Source organism: Podarcis cretensis (assembly GCF_951804945.1).
Source record: "Podarcis cretensis genome assembly, chromosome: 12".
Taxonomy (NCBI): Eukaryota; Metazoa; Chordata; class Lepidosauria; order Squamata; family Lacertidae; genus Podarcis; species Podarcis cretensis.
Window position 1 is genome coordinate 12,978,159 of NC_137181.1, and position 27,111 is coordinate 13,005,269.

Here is a 27,111-nt window from a genome sequence, read left to right on the forward strand (position 1 = left end):
GTCAAATTGCAAGAAGCTCTGACAGTATCAATGGGGCAGTTTTTTATCAGGACATCCTCGAAGCATTTGTTATAAATAAATTTGTCTGGCTAATATTGGTAGCAAACAAACTTCATCTTCATTGTGAAACTGTCAGGGTATCCGTGATAGAGTGCACAGCATACAGAATTCTGGCACTCCTTCAAAGGTCTTATTTATTAAAGAATGCATGTTCTTTACAATAATGTGTGGTCTCTTAAGTTTCTGGAGGTAATTAGTTTAGATTTTTGCAAATAAACCATTGATCTAGAGATGGTTGGACCTCATTCTTTTATGTTCTTTCTTGTACAATCCAGCTGGACTTTCAAGGTAGCTTCCAAGTTGCAAATGACAATAGAAAGTTAATACAGTGGTACCTTGGTTTGCATATGTCTTGGTTTGCATACATTTTGGATTACAAACACGTCAAACCCAGAAGTGCTTGTCCCGGTTTGCAACCTTTTTTTGGATTACAACCCTTTTTTTTTTTACGAACAAATTTTTGGGGAGGCCCCAAAAGTGCGCCTTGGGTTACAACCTGTTTTGGTTTACAAACAGACCTCCGAAACGGATTATGGTTGTAAACCAAGGTACCACTGTACCACATAAGTGCAATATTAAGCTATATGTCAGTGTATAATACCTTTAGTTTAGGAATGTCTTATACCCATCACTGAAAATTGGCAAGGATCGTGGGTTTTTTTGTTTTTGTCACAAATTACTTGTGATACGATACTGTTTTATATAATAATGGGATGAAAGCATATTTCTTGACTTCTCTTTGTTTGCATTTTAAATCTGTAGGATCTGGTGTTTTGCGGATCAACAGTTTAAGAATTGACTGTGACTAGTGTGCTTGCCTTTTTAACTGTATTGTCTCACACCTAATCCTGTTCTTCGTTTATCACTTTGCATATGAAGAATAAGAATATATTAAAGGTCATCTGAAAATAGTGGTCTTGATTCAAAATGAAAGTTGGCTTTCAGCAAATCTACCAAAATAGTGCTAATGTATTACTTGGTTATTGGCTCAGTTCTAAGGCTTGCTCTGTGGGCAGATAATTGTTGAGGATGGGAACTATCTGGTTCTGTGCAAATGCAGCCTTGGCACTGCCGTTGCCAGAGGCTATACAAAACATGTTAATATACTAGTAAAGGCTCAAGTAAGTGAAAGGCTAAGTAGAAGTTTCAAGTCTGCTTGGCAGAGTTAAATGTACATAAACATAACTCTTAGAACTGCCCTGAGACCTCCGGGTATAGGGCGGTATATAAACTCAATAAATCATCATCACAATCATCATTAGAAAGGTTTGCATCCCCTCTAGGACAACTCTGGTTTTAATTGATTCCCAAAATTTGGAATGATATTTTAATCTACATGCAACAGAATGACACCCTTCTCAAGTAGTTCTTTTGGTGAATTCACCTAGCTTGGACTTGATGACAGATGGATTTCTGTGAAGCATCTAGTGCCATGGCAAAAAAAAGATTTGCACACACCATGATTAGAAAATAATAGATGTTTGGATAGTCCAACATCCTGCTTCTACCAGTGGCAATTCAGATGACCCCGGACGTCTCAAAAGCAGAGCACAACCCCCCCCCCCCCAGCTGTGTGTCCTGCAATATTTGGTGCTCAATATGCCCCTGAACCTGGCTAGTAGTCATTGATTTCCCTTAAACTTGCCTAAACTCCTTTTAAAGCCAGCAAAGCTAGCGGTTATCACTAATCCTATAGGAGTTAATTCTGTATTGTTTGACTTTATTTTGCCGGACCTGAATCAACAGCCAGTCGGTTTTATTGGACATCTGAATTCTTCTGTTTTGAATGGAGTGGGATTCTCTAGCCATAATTTTCTCCATAATTTGCAGCTTTATAAGCTACGATCATGTCTCACCTTTTGTAAACTAAAAAGTCGCAAAAGCTTTTAGCCTTTCCTTATATGAAAAACACTACAGCCCACTTAATCTTAAATTGCTTTCTTTCTTTTTTAAAGCATTTTTTTTTCTTTTTGGTTGGGGTGGAACTTTTATTATTACAAATATTTATCTTAACTTATAAATATATAACACAAAGAAATTTACATTTTGTAATATAAAATACATTGCATAACCAACACCATCCTATAACAATGCAGATTTGGCCTGCAAGTCTAGTTCTGATAAGGATCTGGCCTGTGGAGCAAAAAAATGTCCCCCATTCCTGCTGTTGACAATAAAAATTAGCCCAAGAGATAAGCTGTCCTTGTGCTGTCAGTTTTTGATATAGAAATTGAATCAGGATCTGAAATTTCTACTCAGATTAAAACAATTCAAACCCTCTTAACAGATATCACCACTCTAGTCTATCAAATCCCCTTTTGGCACTTAGAAATAACAATATAGACTTTAGGTTCTTATCTTGAGCTCTCTCATACTGATTGACCTTTGTATGATGGTAGATAATTTATTGTTTCTCAAAAAACCCCAGTCCGATCAATATTTATATATATCAGAATGGTGGCATTATAATACTCAGCAGATAAACCATCTGGGCGAGGAAATTTGCCATTTTTAATTAATTAATTTTCAGCCTTCTGGTATTGTAAATGGGGCTTCTAGGTTTTTTTTCTAATACTCATTTGATATTTTTTGGTAAATATAATTTTCTGCTGTAATAGTAATAATAATAAATAATAATAAATAATAATAATAATATTAATATTAATAATAATAATAAATTTTATTTATATCCCGCCCTCCCCAGCCGAAGCTGGGCTCAGGGCGGCTAACAACAATCAAAATAATCCAACATTCTAAAAACATTTCATTATAAAAATAATAATATAATATAATGATAATTTCTCCTTTACAGAATTCACCTAACTGAGCAGCAAAATTTTTACTAAATTTCTCAAGTGAATTATGTGAACCATAAATACATGCTAACATGATTTCTTTTTTCAACATTGTACCTTTAATCATAACTACCTTTCGGGGGGGGGGTGTTCAGGTCAAAGTTGCTGAGCTATTTTTAAGGGGAAAGGGGGAAAGTCGCTCACCAAAAAATCACTAAGGAAACAATCAGCCTCACTGCAAAAGCTCCGTCTTCCGTTCTGGAGATCAAGCAACAATGGAGGGCGGGGCGAGGGGGTGAGGCACAATTATATTTTTAACTGAGGAAAGGGAACCAGTGATCAACCACAATCTACCAAAACCTCCCGGGGATCTACCAGTAGATCGTGATCGACCTGTTGGACATCCCTGGCTTAGATGTTCTCATATATTAGGCTTTGATTCATTTATACATGTAGAAGAACATTTGCATAGACTCTCTCCATTGTAGCTAGTAACCTGTCATCATGTCGGGGGGTGGGGGGGCACGGTGGTGGCTTTTTACCAACTCCCCATTTCGTCATTCTATTTCCACTCGGCATAACCCAAAATTTCAAGCCAGTTTCTGTTTTTAGCAGAATATGGTACCTGTGCAGATTAATCACACTCAGCGCTGTAATAGCTTTGCAGAAAATGTGTGCTGCATTTTGTGGATCCTGAACCGGTGTGGTGTTGTTTTCCCACAGGGTGGTGAGAACGTTGGCTTTTCTCACTCCGACCTGCCACATCACCGGCTACAGCAGCCCCTGGACCAAAGACATCAGCCTGTGCGGAAGGTCACGTTGACAAAAGGAACAATACAGCAACCACATCAGCACCAGCTGGCACAGATCCACTCACTTCCCCAGGGGCTGAAAAACATCCCGGGGATACATCAGGCAAAGAAGGTATGGGTTCACAATTTGTATTAAAATCACCTTTGCAATTGGTTTGAAAGAATAGCCAGGAATGAATTCCCATGGTTATTCAGATGCTGAACCAGTTAAAACATGCCAGCTGCTAGAGAAGGAGTGAAGAGAGAGTTGGCGTGTCAAGTATTTGCAACTTTTTGTATTGTCATTTTAGTGTTAAAGTAGACTTTTATCACCTGAAACTGTCTTAATCTGCCTGGTGTTTCTAAGGAGAACTTAACATGATCTTCGCCACAATGAACATCCATCATGTTAATAGAGAGCTCAGTTCCTCTGCTATGCAAACCTATAGAACTTGGTTGCCATTTTGTGCTTCAGGGTGTTGCCCTCTTAGCATTGGACTTGTCTTGCAGACTAGCTAAGCTTTTCAAGCTCTGAATTTGGAGAGCTGATGACACCCCTGGAAATCAGAAGGCCAGGGAGGCGAATGAAAACTCCTACGGCAAACCCCAGTTTCTAGGACGGTTGGGCAGTTATGAAAGCTCTTAAGGGAAACAGTGGCATAACCTTTCTGGTGCTGTTGCTTCCCCCCAGAGAGGAAATCCTTGTTACATTGACATGTCTCCATATTTGCACATTTATAGCACGCAGGGAGTCTGAACCGTTTGGCTGTCAGTCCAATGAACAAGCTTGTGTGTGTAAAATTTGCCAACAGCAACATGACACCTTTTAATCGGTCTCCGCTTTCATCATCTCCTTCTAAGTGAATTACTAACTTGCGCGTTACCTGTCAGATTCAGTTAGGCGAAAGCAAGTAAATAAAAAAATGCAGCTTACTTTTGTTCTTGGCAGGTCATTACGCACGGGAGAGGCAGAGGCATTGCGGGCCAGATGGGCCGAGGACGCTTGATGCCAAATAAACAGAATCTGCGAGTGGTAGAGTGCAAACCACAGCCCTGCATTGTGTCAGTTGAAGGGCTTTCTTCATCAACCACGGATGTCCAACTGAAAAACCTGCTGATGTCGGTAGGACCTATTCAGGTAAATCACCCTGGGCTTGTGTTACTTGTGCCAGAAATCTTTCATCTTACAAAGCTCAATGTCTTTGATGGGAGGACGAGGAGGAGGCTTTTAGCAGTTAATTACATATATTTAAAGATGCCTCTCTCCTCCCCCCCACACCCAGTGTGTCTGAAAGGAAAAGGCTTCTAGATAAAAGAATGATTTCAACTGTGATGCAGCAAGCCCAGAGTGTCGTTCATCTCAATGCAGTGTCACACAACTGTCTTTCATGGTTGTTCCAGAGCTGCTCTTGCTAAGGGTTCAGCGTACTCGCAGGAAAATGCTGTGTCCTCAAAAAGTACAGAGAAAATAGTCTTTTAAGAGGGAAAATAGGGTGTTCAGACACATCTTTTGGCTGATGGCGGGCTCTGCTGTTTTACTAACTCCAGTATTTATCATGAGCAAGATTGAGCATTAACGAGAAACTTTTTGGATATGACTTCTTCCCTCACACCCACATGTGGCTAGATCATAAGTGGTACTTAGGTTTTACCACTTCCCCACCACTCTAAGTAGGCACCGAAACCAGGCAAGTCCTGTTTGATTTGCAGCATATCCTCTTAAGCACGGACAGTGAAATTGCTAAAGAAAGTATTTTCATCAGGCAGGGCTGAAGATGATCCTGCAAGGGATCTTTAAGATCAGATGTTCACCTACGTGCCATGAGGGGAGCAGGAAAGAAGAGCACAAGGCTGGGTCCTGCTTTCAGTAAAGTCAGAATTCCCTTTACTGAAGAAAATGTCCCTCCTCCCCCTCCATTTTATTCCCACTCTGCATCTCGCTGGTAGTCATATTGTCTCCCTGGAAAGGAATTCTTCCCAAAGTCAGATTGGGGAATGAAGAATTTGCAAGTGGAATTGGGAGCAGAGCATTTGACCAGTATTTGGGGGGGGGGGGTGTATGTTCAGGTTGTTTCATAGAGGAGGAGGGTTTTTCCAACCTTATGGTATAGTGTAAGAGAGCAGCAAACTTCTTATTCTCCCCTTCCTTGTCTGTGGACTGAGCAAGATGTGCTAGCTAGCTACCCACTTGGCCGTCCAAGGAATTAAGGGAATTAAGAAGGAATTGCTTTGTTGCAATATATCATCAGATTTTTTGGGAGGGAAGAAAAGCAGCACAGCCTTTTTTCCCTTCTTTTTCTCCCACCCCCAAAATCAGGAGGGGTGGGGAGAAATTTTCTTCATCTTCCTCAATCGCCAAACCCAGGTAATGGCCTTGGTTGATACCAGGAGATTAGGAGTGTTCCTTACAGAAGATAGTTGTATAGAAAGGACCAGCTCTGTAATTCTGAGGCATTGCACTTCACATTTTGTTGCAATGGAAAATGCTTCAATTTGCAGTTGTGATCACCCACTCCTGATACCTTGTTAATGGCATTCTGCCTCAGGATTGTGAAAGCATCACCCAAATAATCTGTATTCACCTTGTACGCACCTCAGGAAGTACATAGGGCTGATTCACACCCTCAATAGTTGCCATGGTTTGTACCTTCTGCCTCAACCCTATAGAGGTTCCTTTGCTGCCACATGAAAAATTCTCCCAAACCTCAAAGGCTGTTGGTGAAGGGATAATAAAATAACTTGTACTCCAGCACAGTTACAGATTCCAACAATGCATTTCAAAAAACAAACAGCTTCCCCTTTAAAAAATATTTTTGAAACCCATTGGGAACATGATCAATCCATACAGCTATTTCTTTTTGTGGTAAGCTTTGCCATGGCCTTTTGCACAACATTGCACAATTTACAGTGTGATCCACTGCATGTCTACTCGGAAACATTTTTCAGTGAATTAAATGGGACTATTCCCAGGTAAGTGTATTTAGGAGAGTCGACTTAAGGCAAAATATCAAGTTTGCATTGTGATGGAGGAAAGTACGGGCAAAAAACCAGAATGGGGAACCTCTGGCCCTCCAGGTATTGTTTGGACCCCACTCCCATCAGGCACAGCAAACATGACCAGGTGTGTTGCCAAATGCAAGGTGGGTCTTTTAGAAGAGATTCAGAAGCAATGCAAAACACAAGCGGGTGAGAAGAAGATTTCATTCCTAAACAGCAAGCAATATATACATACCAGGCATGCACTTCTATCTGCCACTTGGAAGTCCTCAAAAAGTGGCAAAGTGACTCCCCCAGGTAGCCTCAGTTTGCACGGCCCTGCGGCACGAACTTCCCCCAAAAAACTGCCCAAACCATGCCTCACTTTCCAATAACAATTTCCTCCCAGACTGATTAAGGCAGCTGTGTGGGGGGCTTCACCTCCTCCCAACTTATTAGGACATCAGAGAAGGTTCTCACACCTTCAAAAACTTAACAGCTGCAAAGGAGGGGGAAGGAACAGAGGCAGGAAGGGGAACCATCTTAGAATCACCAACTCCTCGATATACATTTTGTCTTCCGGGTGGATTTCTCAAACCCCAGCGGTCAGTAATGATGGAAGTTATAGTCCAGCAACACCTATGGGGCCACATGTTCCCCACACCAATGAATGAGTTCACCAGTTCATAGTGTCTGCTCATTTAACACTCTATCAGTGCAGTGCAGTTTATAATGCAAAGTGTCTGGATAGTTTTTTTTCAAATCACATGGTTTTGCCCTAGGGAAATAATCTGCTACTACTCTCAGAATCCTCTGCTGTGTACTAAACTCCTTATAATGTTGAGGTAGAATCATAGAATCATAGAGTTGGAAGAGACCACAAGGGCCATTGAGTCCAACCCCCTGCCAAGCAGGAAACACCATCAGAGCACTCCTAACATATGGTTGTCAAGCCTCTGCTTAAAGACCTCCAAAGAAGGAGACTCCACCACACTCCTTGGCAGCAAATTCCACTGTCGAACAGCTCTTACTGTCAGGAAGTTCTTCCTAATGTTTAGGTGGAATCTTTTTTCTTGTAGTTTGGAACCATTGCTCCGTGTCCGCTTCTCTGGAGCAGCAGAAAACAACCTTTCTCCCTCCTCTATGTGACATCCTTTTATATATTTGAACATGGCTATCATATCACCCCTTAACCTCCTCTTCTCCAGGCTAAACATGCCCAGCTCCCTTAGCCGTTCCTCATAAGGCATCGTTTCCAGGCCTTTGACCATTTTGGTTGCCCTCCTCTGGACATGTTCCAGTTTGTCAGTGTCCTTCTTGAACTGTGGTGCCCAGAACTGGACACAGTACTCCAGGTGAGGTCTGACCAGAGCAGAATACAGTGGCACTATTACTTCCCTTGATCTAGATGCTATACTCCTATTGATGCAGCCCAGAATTGCATTGGCTTTTTTAGCTGCCGCGTAATATGATTGTTCCCCTTCTACTAGTGTGAATTGGTAGGTTCTCATGGACCATCCATTTAAAGATTTCTTGAGCCTCTCCACCTTAATCCAAAAGATGAGTACTGGCATAGCAGCCTGTTGCTGCAGTGTTGTGCTGACTCCACCCCCGCCTTCCCCAACTGGATACTTTCAAGCCTTTTGAACTGCAACTCCCTCCCATCAGCCCAACTAGCATCAGCTGAGTCTGATGGGAATTGGAGCCCAAATACCTGGGAGTGACCAGGTTGGGGAAGGGTCCTCTGCTCTGAAATGTTAGTTACCTGTTGGCCATTTATATGTTCAAATCAATCTCTGGAATTTAAGGCTGGTAGCTCCTTGCAGCAGCACCGCCAGGGAATATTATCAGGTTATCATCACAGTGTCATGCTTGTGAAAACCACTCCTCCATTCTTTGGAAACAGTATCTCTCTCCCCCCCCCCCAAATACAGTTATAAAACTAGCTTTGTTTCATGTTAAATATTCCACCTTTTCACTCCCTAAAATAATAATAATATATTGCTTAATATGACATGCTAGAGCAGAGAATACATGACACCATCATAGATTGATGCATTCATCATTGATTCTTTGTAAGTGGCTTAGTTATTTTTGCAAACTTTGTGTTGAAGTGTGTTTAAAGAGAAAGATGTAATTAAAGGTGACTCCTTGTGGCTTGAGGAAGGGGAGAAAAAGGGACTGTGCCTTTTTCAATGTGTCCCACTTGACATTCTTAGAGTGATGGCACAACCTAGTGCTCACTTAGGGTAATGTAAGGTTTGTTTTAAAGCAAGCAGCTTGTAAATTAACAATGGGTTTGAATCAAAATTGATGCATCATGACATGTTGTAGGGAACTTTAGGTTGGCACAAGAATAAGATTGCATATGAACTGTGATAAATAACCTTACTTTGGAGACGTCTGCATTTCTTTGTATTCTGTGCAACAGCAAAGAGTCCCTTTGTAAGTTTTACTTACACACACACACACAAAATTCTTCTGTGTTTCTGCCTTTCCTGTTTTGCCAAAGAGACAGATTTTCATCCTGAGTTGGTGTTGCCATGTTTTTATAGCTGCTTTCCACATCAGCTTTATGCTAGTCTCTCAACCTCTGTTCCTAACTGCAGTGGTACCTCGGGTTAAGTACTTAATTCGTTCTGGAGGTCCGTTCTTAACCTGAAACTGTTCTTAGCCTGAAGCACCACTTTAACCTGAAGCACCACTGCGCCGCTGGAGCATGATTTCTGTTCTCATTCTGAAGCAAAGTTCTTAACCCGAGGTAGTATTTCTGGGTTAGCAGAGTCTGTAACCTGAAGTGTATGTAACCCGAGTTACCACTGTATTCCCATTCCAGTTGGTTGTTAAAGAACTTTGTAACGAAAAACTAGTACTTGACTTTTCTTTTTACCCTACTCCTCCAAATCCCTTTTCCTTTTGTGTAGTGGCTTATAGATTCTAAACTCGACGGTGGGGAGTATCATATCCGCCCTGAAAGCCTTTTCTTGGTGCAAGTGCTTAGTAAAAATGCTTCAGATAAATAAGTCTATTGCGGGAATTAAGATGGGCCAGAAGTTTGAGGTGGTGAATTCTGGCGATGCTGAGTGCCTTGTCATCTCCTGCATTTTATCCTTTGGTTTCCAGAATGCATTGAGCTAGGAGTAAACTGGTTGCAGTTGAGAGTGCAATCCACAAATAACCCAGCTGGTCCTGTCCAACTGGAATATACAAAAAGTGCTTCTGACTACACGCAGAGTGTAGCCCGACACCTCCTACCCAAGTGAAAAAGGGGCTACACAACAAGTGGACTGGCATCCCTACAAACCTGAGTCTTGACACTTTACTTTTTAGAAAAGGAAAAACTGTTCCTAGCTCCCTTGCAGGTTGCCTGGAACCAACTTAAAACACAGATTGCCTCATCTCCCCCCCCCCCCAGCACTGTTTGTTAGTTAGTTAATTAAATAAATATGTATACCACCCTTCATCTGCAGATCTCTGGGTGGTTCACGGTATAAAAATACAAGATAAAAACACAATTCCCATGTGTTGGTGGACTCTATTTTTGCCCCACTCCTACACAAGGTTTGTGCTCAATCCAGCAGGAATATTCAGTACCTGAACAAAAGACCAGTATGCCATGGTCTGGTTCACAGGCGGTAGAAGTCCCGGCTGAGGACAAGATGGCGGGGTGGGAGCAGGAAGGAGAGTCCAGAAGCCAGGAGTCAGGAAGCCAAGAGTTTGAGGGTCAGAGAGCCAGGAGTCAAGAAGCTAAGGGTCCGAGGGTCAGGAAGCAAGGAGTCACGAAGTCAAGGGTCCAAGGATCAAGAAGCAAGGAGCCAAACGCAACAAGGCAGGAAATGTGTTGCTGAGGCAAAGAGCAAAAGGGAAATGCTGACCTTAGATCCCTTCCTGGCTTTTGCCACCAGGTGCTGTGAGTTACCAATTGGCCTCACCTGTGCGGCCGCGCCTTGCCTCTCCAGAACAAACTTAGGAAGGCCCCAGTCCTGCAAAGGCCTACTGGTCACAGGGCCTGGCTCCTGCACGCACTCCTGACACAGTAAGCAAAATCCAACATTCCACAGACATCCATTCCAGTCCTTACAAGAACTCTCTCTCTGCCTTTCTTTAAAATCAGCTCCTGAATATGATAGAAAGAATGACTGGGGGTAATTTGGTGTGTGGAACTTTTGTTTTGTATTCTTGGATGGAAGCTGGGGGGGGGGGGGGAGAAGCGATTGCTTGTTCTTGGCCTTCAGCAGAAGACCAGGACAGAGTGGGGCTTTTAAGGTTTTAAGATTGGAATATTAAGAATATAAGGCTCTAGGAACGTGCATGAATAAGCTAATGCAATGGAACCAAGAGGGGGAGTGGAGGGAGGTCAATCAAGTTAAGATTTGTAATCTGAATTGCTATGATTGATTTGATTTGTTTTGTTTTATACTTTTTTATATTGTTGTGGTTTTTTAAAATTTTGCTTTTTGAAAATTAATAAATAGTTATTTATTTTTTTAAAAAAGGACAGAGTGGGGCTTTGGAAGAATGGTAGATCTACCAAGGTGGACAGCAGAGGTGGGCAGGACTAACAGTCAGAGGAGAGAATGTGGCCACCAATTTCCTTGGCTTAACAGGGGGCGTCTCTTTCCCCAGATATCCACTCCAGCCTTTTCTGGATGCCTAGTTATAGTTGTTGGAGTGCAGCCCCCCACTAGACATGCTGCCAAAAACCAACCTTCTTCCAGTGTGGCTGGTGCAGGGGAAACCATAGAAACCATGGGTGTTGCCTGCTTTGAGACTCAAGCCAGCTCATATCTGCATTGCTCTGCCCTTCCATTCTGTCACACTACAGTAGGATATTCTTCATTATTCTGTGGACATGAGGAGGGAAGACTTTACAATGCAGAAATTTCTGGGTCTGTGCACAGGCCCGTTGCAGGATCCTTCTCAGTCAGGGTCAGGCAATCCTGTATCAGGAGGGGTTATAGCTCAGTGGCAGAACACATGCTTTCCATGAAAAGGTTGCAAGTTCAACAAACAGGGAGAGCGAAGAGGTGAATACCATTGGTCTTAAGGCTGACCAGTGAAACTCCACACTGCACCCGTACCAGCAAAACCAGACGCCTTCATTTGTGCCACCTGCGATAAAACATGTATCTCCTGTTATTGGTCTCTACAGCCACAGCAGGCACTGTAACTCTCCAGCTATTTGACTTTATGCCTAAAGTCTCCTGAGGCAGACGGTTGCCAACAGAATAGGGCTGACCAGCTCCATGCCCATGATGACCCCAAGCAGCTAAAAGCCAAAGTTTGTTGGCCTTGCTATTGTGTGAATGAATGTTTGAAACTGGCTTTATAGATGGAGGTTTCTGCTAAAAAGATGTACACAGATACTTAAAGCTGAAAAGAAACTTTAGGAGAGAACACTTTGAAGGGAAGTGTGCAATTCATGGGTAGTTGAAACCTGCTCCAGTGACTCTTGTGGAGTCATTTTGAAACACAGTGCTATATATACAAAATACATCTCTGTATTCCATGGAATGTTAGAAGAACAACTATTTTGGTTAGTGCTTGAAGGTTAAAATGATGCTTCTATTACAGTATTCCACAAGTGGAATTTGAGCAGTCTATAATAATGTAACCAAGCTATGCAGACTTAACTCCATTTTATGTGTTTTCCTAGCACCTGTATTTGGAAGCCCCAAAGCAGACGCTGGTCCAGTAAGTTATTAGCTAATAGTTGGATCAAGTTACTTAGTATAAGAACTTTATCTTAATTTCTTCATCATGCAAAACGAAGCATTTTACTCAAAACATTAATAATTTTCCTGTTTGAATTTGCCAGGCTTATGACCACAGGAACTCACAGCAGAGTCTCCTGGAAAAGAAAGTAGTAAATGATTGTTAAAAAGAAATTGATATGGTATACTCTTCCTTTAAACCATAAGGAGACTTGAGTTAAAATAAAGAAAATAAACATTGTTTGTGCAAGTTGTACTGTTTAAAACAAAGCTCAAAACGATAAAGAGAACACAGTCCTTTAGGAAAGAAAATGTTCCTTCAGGCAGCAAGAGGTAAATGAGAGAGAATTTGTGCAAGGAATCAAATGTTCACTTAACAAGGAAGAGCTTTAAAAAAAATAATCTGAAAGAATAATATATTTCCTATCAGAAGTGCTTAGCACTAAACACTTCAGCCTGTGACTTGGAAACCATTCTAAGTCTTGTTAGCTAATGTCATTGAGAAACTTGGCAAAGCTAATTAAAAATGCCAAATAATTAACACAATGGGCAGTATGGTGCAAGGATCATGAGTTGGAACAGGCAGGGAGCCCAAAGTGAAAATTTACTGGCAGCTCCCCTTAAAGTGTTTGGATGCCATCGTTGAACAAAACAGATCCAGAGTTGAGTGGGATGGCCACCTTACATACTTGGCTCCCCATGCCCTCCAGCAGCTCCAAGGCTAGGACTTATCTTTCCCTCTCCTGAGATCCCAGGCACTGAAAACATGGAAGTATGTGCCACTGTACGCTCAGCTTGGCTCTCTGATTTTGGGGTGGTTTTGTGCAAAGCGGTTTTGCGCAAAGTAGCCCTGGGTTGACTATGAATTAATGCAGTGCATTGTAGGAGAGCCCCAGTGGCCAGATAGGTTTGACCACCGCATTTGGCCTGCCCCAATCAGAGGTTCTTCACCCCTGGTTTGATCCATATCACCAGCTCTGTCTGCACAGAGAGTTTTATATAGAATGTTGACTTGAAAAATGGCGCAACAGCTAAATACAGCTTCTTCTTTTCTCCCTCAATTGGCTGTCACAGGAGGCTGGAGGCTAAAGCACTGGGAGAATGCCCTGCGGTAGTTGAGAGAGAGACACCTAACTTGGTTGTGAGAATCAGTTATTAGCAGCAGGGCCGAAGAAGTTTCAGGAGAGGGGAGAGCGCCAGTTGACACAGGAGGAATTGCTGCATGTCGCTGACGGGGAAATGACCTCCTATGGTTACTTGTCCCTCCTGTTGACTTATGTGGACCTTTAAGCATGCCATTCCCTCCAGGGAGAAGAAGGAATTCTCCACCATAAGTGACTGTTCTGTGGGAGACAAAATCCCAACCTAGATACTTTGACTAAATGCAAATGGCTTCTGTTTTTGTAAGCATGTTCTTTAACTCAGTGTACAGTGGCGAACATTGACTTTACAAAGAATTTCATTCACCTAGTTATATGTTGGCAGTGGGAAAATGACCTAGCAGACTGAATAGTGTTCCTTCTGTTAAAAATGGGGCACATACCTGGAAAAAAAGGGTAGGGGGATGAAAGAGTGCAGACTTGAGGAAACATCTTTTGCCCCCCACAATCTGTTTTCCACAAGTTATTGCTGAGATTTCCTGCCCAGCTTAAGTCATGATGCCAAACGCCACAACTTTGTTTACTCGGGTTCCTGTTGTAAAAATTTAAGATTAAACAGTGTTTGCTATAAAAGTGCCATGATTGGGAGGTGTTCATTTAAATAAGAATAAGTTTTGTTGCAGTGTTCAAGCTGCAGACTATTTTTTGTTACATAAAAGAACACAAGGACCATCAATACATTTTATAAGGATGTTGAGAGAACCCCTCTACCAGAGTTGCTAAGCTAAAGTGTATGTCTAAGAGTTTTTTTTTTAAAAAGTAGGTTTTCGGTTTGTTTTGTGTTCATTAAACTTCCTGTGAGGTTTCATGGCAAGCTTCAGAAGCCTTATTCAGATATAAAGTTGGCCTTTGTTAAATTTATTACTTAAGAGCTTTAAAAAAATCCTAATAAGATGAAAGGCATTTTTCTTTTTTCTATGAAGACCAATGGATACTGCTGGTATTTGTGTTTAATTTTTAAATTTTTCTTATTATATGTATTTAGGTCACAGATTACATGTTCTTTTCACACACTCATTCTTGATAGTGATTTCCATGTTTTTGATTCCCATGAAAATGTGTGATCATTTGTTTATGGATGGGTTCATAAAGAAACTTGTATTCATTCCAGAAGTGTTCAGGTAGAAATGAGTGTTGGTTATGTAAAAAGCAAAAAAACACCTTGTCTCTCAGGACCAATTTACATGCACTGGGGAAAATAAACATTTCTGTATCGTGTTAAGAGTTAAAACAAGCACTCCATAGCCAGCATCAGGAAGAGCTGTTAGAACCACTTGGGAGGAGCTTTAGAAGTTGATATAATTGCAGTGTGAACTGAAATATCTTTACTTGTCATTCACCTTCTGGAACATTGGTTCATCTTGTAGGAATTTTGCCCATTGGGAGCAGACATTTCAGATAATGGTGTTGCAAAATGAACAACTAATTGACTGGTTTCTTTTCACTCCATCACCCTGTCACTTGCTCTCTGAACTCAGCAGAAATGCATATTTAGAGAGAATGGTTGTGTTTTGACATAACACTAAACTATGGTTTGTTGCCACATGAACGGTTCTCATGCCATCCCTTCTCCTTCTGCAAGGCGGCTGTGAGGAGATTGGAAGCATTGCCTTCCATTTTCCAGTACCTGCAGTTTATTGTTATGTTCAGAACAGAACTGTGGTTTGTTTAACCATGGTTTTACGAAACAAGCACAAACCTTGGTTAGTTGCAAATGAAAGAGGGGTAAGGGAAGCAGTTAATGCATGTCATGTTATATTATGGTTTATTGTTACACCTGAACACAGTCATTGTCCAGAACTTGTTTAAAGATAGCAGTGCAGAATCCACACATTACCAAAACAATTGCCTTCAGCTAGTTTTCTTGACACTGTGCAAAAGAATGCAAGCAAATTCAATTGTTTTTATTTCACTTAATATGTGTAACTGGTTGTATGCTGCACTGTTTTCCTGAATTGTTCTTTGAATACTAGAATGTCTAAACCCATTATTTTCATCCCTGTTTGTCTATCATCATTTAGCAATAAATGGACATGCAAGATTATTTCGCATTATATTAGAAATGTGGTGGTGGTTTTCAAATATTCAAGTGGCCATCATTCAAACACCAAGTTGCAGTGTGCTATTTCATAAAGTAATCCTGTAAATCTACCTTTACATGTATGAGTAGAACGTTTGCAACTAGGCTTGGGGCCTAACAAATAATTGCTTACTTAATTTTGATGGGTGTAGGCCCACTTCAAAGAAAGTTAATTGAAAATGGAATTTTGTTAGCCCAGTATTCCTCATTATTTCTGAGTAGCAAAGAGAAATTATGCTCAGTGATTAATCACACCATTTGAAGGAACAAATGTGTCTCTGTACAGAATATTTTTCAAGTTCTGCAAGCCCTGAATTTTTTTTAAAAAAATTGGGTAGTTATTTTTAAATGCAAATATTTATCTAAGTTTTTTGCTGTTACTTTATGAGTCATAGTTTGCTTCTTGTAATAAACTTGTAATCAACTGATGGCTAGTAGTCCTGTTAATAAATAGTTGCTTTCCAGACTGGTATTCAAGATGGGTGTTAAAGATTTCTGCCTTTTTTTGTTTGTAATCCAGCCATTGGCCATTGTGTATTAAAGCCTGGGTGTACATTCTCTGTTTTATGTCCATAGTAAAGAAACGGTTACCTGACTTTGATGGGTTGTCAGTATCCTCTGAGAACTTGAAATTAGCAAAGGAAAAGGTTGAAACAGTAGCATTATGCATCCTCCAGAGACATAGGACTTGCTGCTAATGCAAGCAATATTGTGTCTGCTACTTACAATACAGTCATACCTCATGTCGCATCTGCTTCAGGTTGTGTGTTATCGTCCCGTGGCAACCCAGAAGTACCGGAATGGGTTATTTCTGGGTTTCGCCACATGCGTAGAAGCGCCAAATCGCACTGCGAGTTGCGGGCTTTTCACATTACGGATGGGCCTCCGGAACGGATCCCATCTGTAACACGAGGTGCCGCTGCATGGTAATAATCAGGGGAACCTGTAAGTAGCTTTCTGAAAACAGGACTATTCTTACAAGATGGATAGCTCAGATTTCAAAACTAGCAGAATTCTGCAGTAGCTGTCTTTCAAGTATTCCACAGAAAGATGGAGAACTGGTGTCTAGAATGGTTTGAGTGGTGGAGGATTAATTATACAGCTAATTATTCTGTCGTATAGGGCAGAGCTTTCCAAACTTTTCATGTTGATAACACATTTTTAGACCAGCATCATTTCGCCACATGGTAATTCAGTTTTACTAGCAAACCAGAGGTTAAACCAGCCCCAGGAGGAGCACGGGGAGTGTTTCTGCGACACACAATTTGGAAAGCTCTGGTGTAGGGGTTCTACCAAAATTGAACCTACACTGTGGTGTATCTGTGTTTCTCCAGTCTGGGGAAATGTGAGGTTTCTTAAGCCTGTTTACTCTATTGTAAAGAAGAAAGGTTAGTATTTAGATCCAGCCTACTCTAAATACAGCCATTAACAGATTCAGATGCACTTGGGTTATCTGTTCCACCACAAAAATTTCCAGCCACTTTTTGATTTGGTACCACAGAATGAGGGCTATTCTCATAACACCTAAATAAACACACTGAGTTCAGGTACATTGAAGGAAGCCACCAACTGTCCATCTTTGGGGAGAACTGTATGTTTATTCATTTCAAGAACAGCAGATAAAGTGATACCTTTGGGCCTTGTTTGTTTTATATTCATTAATTTTACTGTTTTTTATATAATATATTTAAACAGCCTCTGCAAGTTGGGGGTGGCATAGTATGAATCTACCCTGATTCTCTCTGAAACAGCTGTCCCCTCCCCATCCCAGAAGCTTGATTGAGGGTGGTTTTATAGAGAGACTACATAAGTATTTCAAATGATTAGAATCCAAGTCTGGGCAAAGCTCATAAAATGTACAATTCCTTAGACCTGCATCTAAAGGCTTCCAAAGTTGCCTCTTTGCAAATACCCCGTGCAACACAACAAAATTCAGCACAACTTCAGGAACTTAAACTTAGCATGAGAAGCTGTTGAGTGTGTATGTGCAAGAAACCTGGGTATGTGTAAACATGCTCTTGTTGGGACTCTGGTCTTCAGTTCCAGCATCAGATTTTTAGAGACTACCAGTGCCTTTGACATATCTACCCCTGCTTTATATGATCATTCCTGCCAAAGGCCTCAATCAATTTCCTATTTTTTGCTGCATGTTAGGACTGCCAGGGTCAGGCCAGAGGAATAAGGGATGGGATTTCTCAATCAACCAGCAAGTGGTGAGATTCCAGCCATGATGTTCTGATTCTCTGCAGCAGCCTGATTCCACCTTGTAGAGAAGGGAAATAACTCAAAGCTCTGATGTTCTTTTAAAAGGCAAGCAAAATAAAGCGGTTTTCTTCTTGTCTTCCATAGAGTTTACAGATGCTTCCTCAACAGCGGAAGGCCATAGCAAAATTTAAAGAGCCCTCTGATGCGTTGAAATTTCAACAGAAGTTTCACAGGTAAATATTAATTCTAATTTTGCTATATCTAAAATATCCTAGACGCATTCTACTCAAACCACTATACAAGAGCCTTTTGTGTTCTTAAAGAGATGAGAATTATTTCACTTAAGCCATTGGGAACTTCCAATAGGCTGTTGTGAGATGCGGGATACTGAATTAGGTAGGCATTTAGTCTGATCCAGTAGGGCTGCTCTAATGTTACATTTATGATCATAAACAAATATTTAATCTCCTGTTTCTTCTCCTCTTTGTGGGCCTTCCACACAGCTAAACCAGTTTCCCATGATGTCTGGCCTGGAAACCTATAGTGCAAGCAGCACTTAAACCACAGTTTCCCTGTTTGGATGTCACAGGAAACTTGATTAACAAGCCCTGAAGTCAGGTGCCTAAATGGGGGGGGGGGCAAGGAGGGAGGACCTGGCTTGCATGTCATTCAGTAAACCATGGATTATTAGACTGACATGGTGATGTCTGAAACACGTCTTGGATTTGTGATAGAAATGTGCATCAAGTAAGGTTCCTTAGTTTCACTTAATGGTATAAGCTATTGTGCTCTTTGTAGAAAACGTGTTCCTTGACCATTGTCTGTTGACCTTCTTCTTAGGCATATGATAGATTTGTCCCACATCAACGTGGCACTGATAGTGGAGTGACCTGCTGAACGCAACTGGTCTGTTCTTCTACATGTAGCTTCCTTTGAAGGAAGTCGCAAGACAGAATCTCCTCGCGATCTCCAATGCCAGCTTTGCAGTGCCCTGCTGAAACTTCAGACTACTCTGTGACACTACAGACAGCAGCAGCTTTGTTGCCGTGGAAGCTAGCGTTAACAAGGATCCAGAAACGGAGAGTTTTGTATTGGCTTTCTTTTACCGTGTTGACACATGGAGCTATAGGTCTCGTGTCCTTGTGCACAAATGTGCGTACACAGGTGTTTTTTTGAGAAATGTACTGTATGATCACAGTGACTCAGATTGAAAGAACACTAACTTTGAATTTTTTATGCTTCTTCATAGCAAAGAATATTTGATAATGGTTGCTCTTATCTTCCATGTGGGGTGTTGGAATGAGATGGTGTCCATACCTATCTGGATATGTTTTTTAGCTAAGTAGATAGAATAAAACATGGGCTGTGTAATTTGTTGGTATTTTTCCAAGAGTTCATTCTTGAAAGCTCTTAATCCCAGTGAGGTGAAGCCAACAATATGGAGTACTGTGCATGCTCTCAACCTTTTCCCCTTTCCAACATCACCTTGTAGGAATAACCTTCCCTTTTTCTTCTCCTGGCTTAACAAGTCTCTCCTTCCCAGAGTATCTGAAAGGCTGGACTATTAGCATTCTTTTATTATATATCTTAGATTGCCCTCAAAGGCGATTGCAGGATGTCAGGGTGGGGGTGGGAACCTGTACATGTTTACATTCAATATAACACTAGTAGTAGTATTCAACGAAAAAAGATTCATTCCTGGCAGGTTGTTATGAATGGTACCATTATTTTGATTAGAATCTTTCCTTGAGATTTTCTTGGTATAATAATTTTCAGCAAAGACTGCATAATGGCAGAGGCTGTTGAATTGAACAAGTTGAACTTTTTATTCCATGGGATGCCAGGATGGTCTAAAAATTATGTGCAGACTTCAAGGAAACTGTGTTTTATGTAAGAAGTAAAGCTTTTTTCATTGTCTCCTGCTTGTTTCTTCCAAAGGAAGGGATCTTTTTGTTACCAAAAGCTCCTTTGTACCCCGATGTCTTTTGGGGAGAGAGAGCGAGCTTCCTCTAGAAATATTTTTCAGTGCTAATATATTAGGCAACTGCCAGAATGGCAAAATTACAGATAATAATCTGTAATTAGAAAGCAACTACAAGCATTTTGTGTGTGTGTGTATGTGTGCGTGCGTGTTGGCTAGAATAAAAATGTTAGAGCAGGAGAAAGAATTACCATTTAAAAATACTATTTAAGGCTTGCATTTTATGTGAAATTATGAACTGGTTTGTTTTTTTAAAAAACGAAACTCTATATACAGGTAGGATTTTAAAAACTGAATTCTGAATTAAGATGAAGCCGTTAAGCTATAAATATTGTCATGTCGTTTAATGGCAAAATTGCTTTCTTTCCCTTCTGGAAATATTGCAGGAGTAGCTTTATTAGGGTGCTGTAGTAGTAAAAGTTTGATCATTTTAATTGTGTTTTTAATGACTAGCTAGTAAGGACCCTCCTGCTCCTTCTGAAATGCTCCACAGAGCCATGCTGTGGGGGTGAGTTTTGTTTTCCTTTGCTGTCTTAGGCCTTTCATTTTTGCTTCTTAGTCTTAGTTCATGATGGATGGCTTAGTTTCCCTCTGCTCAAGAGTGCTTCAAAGGTTTACAGGCATTGAGCATTGTTCAGAACTGAACGGACTGTACTTACCTCCCAAGTCAGCCCTGGTGCTTGTGCAGATGCTAAGCCTGCCTTTTAGGGACGATATAAAAATTATTCACAAAGCTTGGATCTTCATCCCACTGTGCAGCTACAGCTTCTCAGTAACAAATAATAGACTTGGCAGAAAACAAATAAAACCCAGATTGGTCAAGGTGGTGGTTGAACTGCCTGGGATGTGGGCAACTTTAATGAGCTGAACTCCGTACTGAGCAAGACTTTGTTGGTTTGGCTTTGTAAATGTGCGGATTTCATGGTGCCTAAGCTTACAGTTCAGATCTGCTGGTGTCAACGGGAGTTGTGCTTAAGGGAATGGTGAGGTTTTGTTGTTCAACTGTTTACAGGTTTCAAACCTCTCTGTCCATAGGCTGTGGTATGGCATTTAATGCGGTTTGTGCTTTTGTCTGAGTAATATAGACACGTTTGTCTGACCTCATCTGTTACAGGCTATAGTGTATGCAGTGTGCGTGTGCGTGCACACACACAGCATTTCAGCACAGGAACATTCCTGTTTGGTTATAGAAAGAGGGAGAAGTGTACAATTCTTTCCCCTATCAGCGCAAAACCTGTGATCTGGGTGGCAGGCACCCAGCCTCTGGGTTGAGTGTAGTAATATATCTTGATTGATTAATGCTCACTCGGAACCGGATATGTTGGCAGGATCACAGTGTGGCTTTTATTTCTTTTTTCCCTTTCCTTTTCCATTTTTTGACGTGCTGTCCACAAAAGCAAAATCACAGCTAAGAACAGGAGGCCCTGTCCTTTGTACAATGTTTCCCCAGTTTAATTTTTGTAGAAGATCTGTTGCAACCATTATCTTGTTCTTTCTGTATCATGCATTTGAAATAAGATGTGAAATGCAAGAATTGCATTTAATGTATTATGTAAATAAGGGACTTTTAAACAAAATGTAAATGAAGCTCTTCCTGCGCTTGCAAATTCAGCCACATCAAAGCTTATTTGGTGGGGAAGGGGGTGTTGTTGTCTTATCGAAGTTGAGCGGAAGAAGTTCCATAAATGTTCTTTTTTTGGTGTAACTCTTCAACTTTTTTTTTTATAAAGATGCTAGTAAGTCAATACATATATCCTGACCTGTGTATTATTTGTCCATAAACTTTCAGAAACCTGGAATGGATATTTAGCCAGTGAATACTATCAGTGGAATATTCCCCCCCCCTCGTTTTTTTTCTTTTCACTTAAATTTGCAACATTTCCTAGTATACCTCAGTTCATGTCCTTGCTAACAAAAAGGTGCAGCCAGCTTACATGTGATACTGGAATAGAAATTATGGTTTTATAGCAATGAACAATACGGCAAATAAGCTAAATGGGAAATACAGTATCTGTCATTTTTACAGGGGTTTGTGTGTTTTTAATTTGGGCAAGGGAGTTTTTTTAGGTTTGGTAACCTTAATTTATGAAATATATTTACCTGCTGGATAATAGTGTTTCTATCAAGACTGTGAAATGGAGGTAGTTTACTTTATTCTCATGATGCAGACGAGTCATAGGAATTTGCACCTATCCTCCCTGTATCCGTATTGTGTTTTAACACTCCTTCAAACTATCAAAAGAGTTTTTGTTATAATGTTGAGCATAAAGGAGAGATACTCAACTTAAGTGAGTTTATAAATAGCGGTGCCCCCCCCCCCCCCAATGCTCGGACCTTGAACTATAGAGGCTAAACATAAAGTTTAATTAGCTAGGGAACAATATATAAAATACATGTTGCTGCAATCTACAACCCACGTCACAATAGATTTTTTGAATAGTTCTAATGTCCCACGGACCAAAAAGGAGGAGGAGGAATAACTGGCCTCTGACTTCCATTCCCTTGGTCAGGGATGAGGAATCTTTGTTTCTCCGTTAGTTGCTGGACTACAACTCCGATCATCCCTCACCATTAGCCATGCTGGCTGAGGCCAATGGGAGTTGGAGTCACACAACATCTGGCAGGCCCCAGGGTCCCAGTTCTTGCCTGTTGATGGTATAATACGGCAAAATATATGGCAAGTCTCAATCACTAATGAATAGAATTAGGGTGAGTCTATATGATCATCTATATGGAGAAATATTGGCATGAGATGACATTTCCCCTTCATTTTTTATTGGTTGTTTGTTCCTTTCATGAGCCCCACATGGGGAAATCAGGAGGGAGCACATTGTTTGAAGCTGATCTTCATGGTACCATGTGTCATTACCATGGGAACATGTACCCAAAGTAGCCAATGCTAAAGAAATGAAGAGTTAATGTCACCTTGTGGTGATACTTTTCCCGGTAAGAATTGATACTGAAAACTTGCTCTTTCTAGTTTCACCACATTTTATCTGCAACTTATCTTATCTCAGCCTTGACTGCCAGTTTCCCAAAGATATAGCCTGACATTTTTAGCTGGCATCAGATGGCCGTCAGATTGACTTAGATCCATGGGGTACACTTTAGATACTAGCTCAGTACTAAATATTTTAGCTTAATTATTTTTTGCTACGCTTCCTTTCCAAATTCCACCATTATATTCTTCATCTGGAGAACCTTGTAACTTGCCCAATAATCTTTTCGCTAGCATGTGGAAAGGGAATGAGATGTGCTTCCTTAACTCTTGTCTTTCCTGGATAGGCTCATAGTCCCATGGATGTTATACAGGCGTCTCCCCACTTAACGCAGGGGTTACGTCCCCGGGTACTGCGTGTATATGTGAAATTGTGTATATGGTTGGGGGGGGGGACATCACCTATGAAGCCTGTAAACATCCTCTGAACCTCTGGAAACCGTTGGGGGGAAAACCCTTTAGAAAACCAGCATCACATAGTGAAAACTCTGCCAAAGATCCGTCAAACTCTACCACAGTTCGCTCCCTCCTTTCTCAAATTCCAACTTCCCATAGGCCTCAAAGATCAGTGTAAAGGCTCCGCTAGCTGTTTTCTCCACTCTTTGTGCGCCATTTTTGCAGTTTTCCCAATCTTTGGGGGCCACTTTTGTGCCTTTTTCAGTTTTAATCAGTTTAGTTTATTATTTCCCAGTGTTGTGCATATACCCAGTCGCGCATGAGTCCGACGTGCATAAGTGGGGAGACGCCCGTATTGCGCTGTTCCATTGGCCTTCCATTACACGAGCGCTTACGCAAAGCCTTTAAGTTACTGGCCTCTCATACCTCACTGATGGACAACCCTTTCTTGTGTCTTTCTTTGATCACTTGCTTATATAACCTGTCTTACTGTCTTCTTAGCTTTATTTTGCAGCAGCAATTTTGGACAAAATGAAGATTTCCTTAAGAGACAACCAAGGGTTACAATTAGGTTTTAAGCCATAGGGTACCTCTAGACTCCTGACTTGTTGAGGGCTTACCTGTGGAATGTTGCGTTAGCATCGCTCTTTATATATCAGGATGAATTCATAATCCCAATAACTATAAGAGGATTATTGCAGTAGTATTAAATCCTAAGGATTTTACGTAAGGTTTTTTTTTTATAACCTATTTAATCTTTTTTTAAAAAACGAGCTCGTTTAGCTACCTATATAAGCCTGGAGGGCTTATTTACATACCACTGATTCACATTGAATCTCATGTATACCAGCTTCTGGTATTTATACTTCTGTCTGGAGAGAATTTCTCTTGGGGTGGGGGATATTCAGCAGGTTTATTCCATGCTCACCTTTGGGAGAAGTGTCACTTTTCACATTACATGAAAGTTTTGTGTAGAAGGTCAACTTTCTAAAGAAATAACAATAATAATGAATTGCCTCTATTCCTCATTGGGTTGGATGTAGATCTGATAAAAAGAAGGCAACCTGTGAACACTTGCTGATTTTTCAGAAGGTCATTGTTAGAGGTTATTAGCACATGCTGACAAACTGGGAAGCTAAATCCATAAAACCCAATTAAATGGAGCATCTAGTAGGGTATTTTTTTTTTTTAACGAGTTAAAGTAGGAATGTTATCTGTTCATTCGGTGAGGATCACTGTTAACTCTCAAACTGTATCATATTTATCTGTTAACTCTAAAACTGTATCAGATTTATCTGATTATTTGTGCATCTTAACTCTGGTGTAGCATTTTTTCTTTCTCTGATTTCTGCGTAACTACAATTAAATACAACTTTTATTTTCAATAACCGGATTACTTTCTTTACAGGTATAGGACACTGGGGAGTTGATTCCTGCCTGCCCCCCAAGCTTTGACCTGGAAATAAATATATTTCTTTTTACAGATACAACTGATGCATTAAACACTTTTCATTCACAGCAAACCTTTGGGCTAATGCATCTTATGCTGTGTAAGCTTTTTTAAAAAACACTATAATAGTCATGCCTGGGTTTACTTTTTATACTGTAGCACTTTTCAATTCCAATTCACAAAATGCTTTATAGTTCTTAACTCACTGACCCTCAATAATAATACCCCGACCGATAAAGCGGCCTTTGTGAGGCTATTTCCACAGAGGTAGTAGTGTTAATCTGCTCTAGAAAATAACAAAGAGGCTTGTAGCACCTTAAATATAACGTTTGGAAATATTAGACATATGACCAAGGCCATCCAGTTAGCTAAACCTCATAAGGGGGTGTCATCTCAAATGAAACTGATCTGTAGAAAATGTAACTTGAAAAAAGAGACATTGCACATACCTCTGTAAACCAATAAATCTTTAATAAAAATATGTTAAACTACAGAAAAATAAAAAAGGGGGGTATCATCCTTTTGGGCCATGACTTTCCACTGTCCAACACAGATTTACTACGTTCCCATATAGCTATTTAAGAAGATTACTGCATCCCTCTTAGCTGTCATCTAATTCCACGGCTCTTCTTCCTATTTAGGAGACCCGTACAACCCAATAAGTTGAACACATTAGTTTTCCTCCTCCTGGACCATTGCAGATCTAAGAAACCTATTTAAGTTCTTGGAACACCTGTGAGAGAGCAGGGTGTGGAGTGATTCGGGAAGGTGTCAGTCTAACTCTGCTGACACACACAAAGACCCCTGCCAGTTGCTATGACCATCGTATAGCCAGATCATTCAGCTCAAGACAAAGGATCTCCTACGCCTCATGCTGAAGTCTTGTGGCGCCTGTTGGTTGCTCTCCTCTCCCAAATGGTATTGCTGCTTTCGACTCCTTCACTGTGAGGCCTGGGAGGGTCTTGCATGGAAGCATATGCAATGGTAGCCTTGCCCATTGCCTTGCAAGGAAAACAGGGGAGGCATTCCACACCCAGCTTGCAACATGCGGAACAAATAGAACTCCACCTCTGAGTCTTTCACCAAATTGGAGAAGTGCCAGCGGCGTTTGCTCTCCGCTTAGGGCACCGCTGGGGAACCGTTGGCCCCAGTTCTTGGACTCCAGCTCCCATCAGCCCCAGGAAACATGGACACTGGTCAGGGTTGATGGGAGCTGTAGTGCAGCAACATCTGCAGGGCCCACAGGTTCTCCACTCTGGAGGATCCCAATCTCTGGACCTTCCCCTGTCATGGAAGTGAACCTCCTTGAACCCCAAGAATCCACTTGCCTTCAGGAACGCCAAGCGCAAGACTCTAAAGCTCCTCCAGCCATTGCTGAGCTGCTATTTTGGAATCCATTTGGCCATTTCACTAACAAGGCACTTTGTATCAATATTTTAGATGGAACAGAGGTGTTTCCACATCCCTTTGAATAATAATAATAATAATAATAATAATAATAATAATAATAATAATAATATATTTATACCCCACCCATTTGGCTGGGTTTCCCCAGCCACTCTGGGCGGCTCCCAATAGAATATTAAAAACACATAAAACATCAAACATTAAAAACTTCCCTAAACAGGGCTGCCTTCAGAAGTCTTCTAAAATTCAAATAGTTGTTTATTTCCTTGACATCTGATGGGAGGGCGTTCCACAGGGCGGGCGCCACTACCGATATTAAAATATCATTTTAATGTTTGCAGGTGCTTTAGCTGCTTCCAAGGTGCAACTAATCTTTTTCTTTACAGGCTTGCTTCTTTTTAGGAACAATGTGCGTTGCAGAAAATGCGGGGGGATATATCATTTAACCATTCCACTTGTATGCATTCCTTACTCATACAGGAGAGTAGTACCATTGGCAGGCCTGGGAGAACGAAGTGTTATTAACCTTTTCCTCCCCTTCTTCCTTTTTGCAGGCTCTCCTAATTCTCTCTGAATTCAGTGGTAGGAGTAGCTCTATAACCTTTCTCACGTAGCAATAGTGTTAACCTTTTGAGCCATTTATTACGATTGCTGTGGTGTGATCCTATCCTGTAACTTCGTGAAATACTGTATACAGCTTGAGCACAAGAAGCAATGCCATTCAGACTTGTATTTCTCTGATATGGACTGTGTTTATTAGGATAAATGCAAGAGACAGCTCTGACATGATAGTGACTTCAAGGGGTGGTGTGGGGTCTGCTTCTCGCCTCCTCATGTTCTCTACAGAATCAACAACCCAAGTTATTTTGCAGCTCATTTTGTTACATGTAATCTTGTGTGCATTTTTGCTTCAAAATTCCTTCTTGCCTTGGAAGATTTCTCTGGAGGTTGTAAATGTGATATGAATGTAAAAATGCAGAAATGGTCAGTGTAAAAAGAGAGAGAAAAGATTGGATTCCAGATTTCAGCTGTCCTGCAGTTAAAACACATCCAAATGTAATTGAAATGTGCAAATAAAAGTCCTTTCATTGTACCTTG

At 40.9% G+C, this 27,111-nt stretch overlaps 1 protein-coding gene across 2 annotated transcripts in view; it reads left to right on the forward strand.

Annotated features, from left to right (window-relative positions):
• RBM33 (RNA binding motif protein 33) overlaps positions 1-27,111 on the forward strand; it is a 92,277-nt gene extending 65,166 nt beyond the window's left edge. The window contains exons 16-19 of one of the 2 annotated variants that reach the window (XM_079996383.1): positions 3,579-3,779; positions 4,596-4,784; positions 12,279-12,316; positions 13,411-16,053. In XM_079996383.1, coding sequence (XP_079852509.1) covers positions 3,579-3,779; positions 4,596-4,784; positions 12,279-12,316; positions 13,411-13,495 — 513 coding nt within the window. In that variant the 3' untranslated portion in view covers positions 13,496-16,053. Of the gene's footprint in view, positions 1-3,578; positions 3,780-4,595; positions 4,785-12,278; positions 12,317-13,410; positions 16,054-17,925; positions 18,015-18,621 lie in introns of those variants that run through there. The other variant, XM_079996382.1, reaches the window with a different exon arrangement.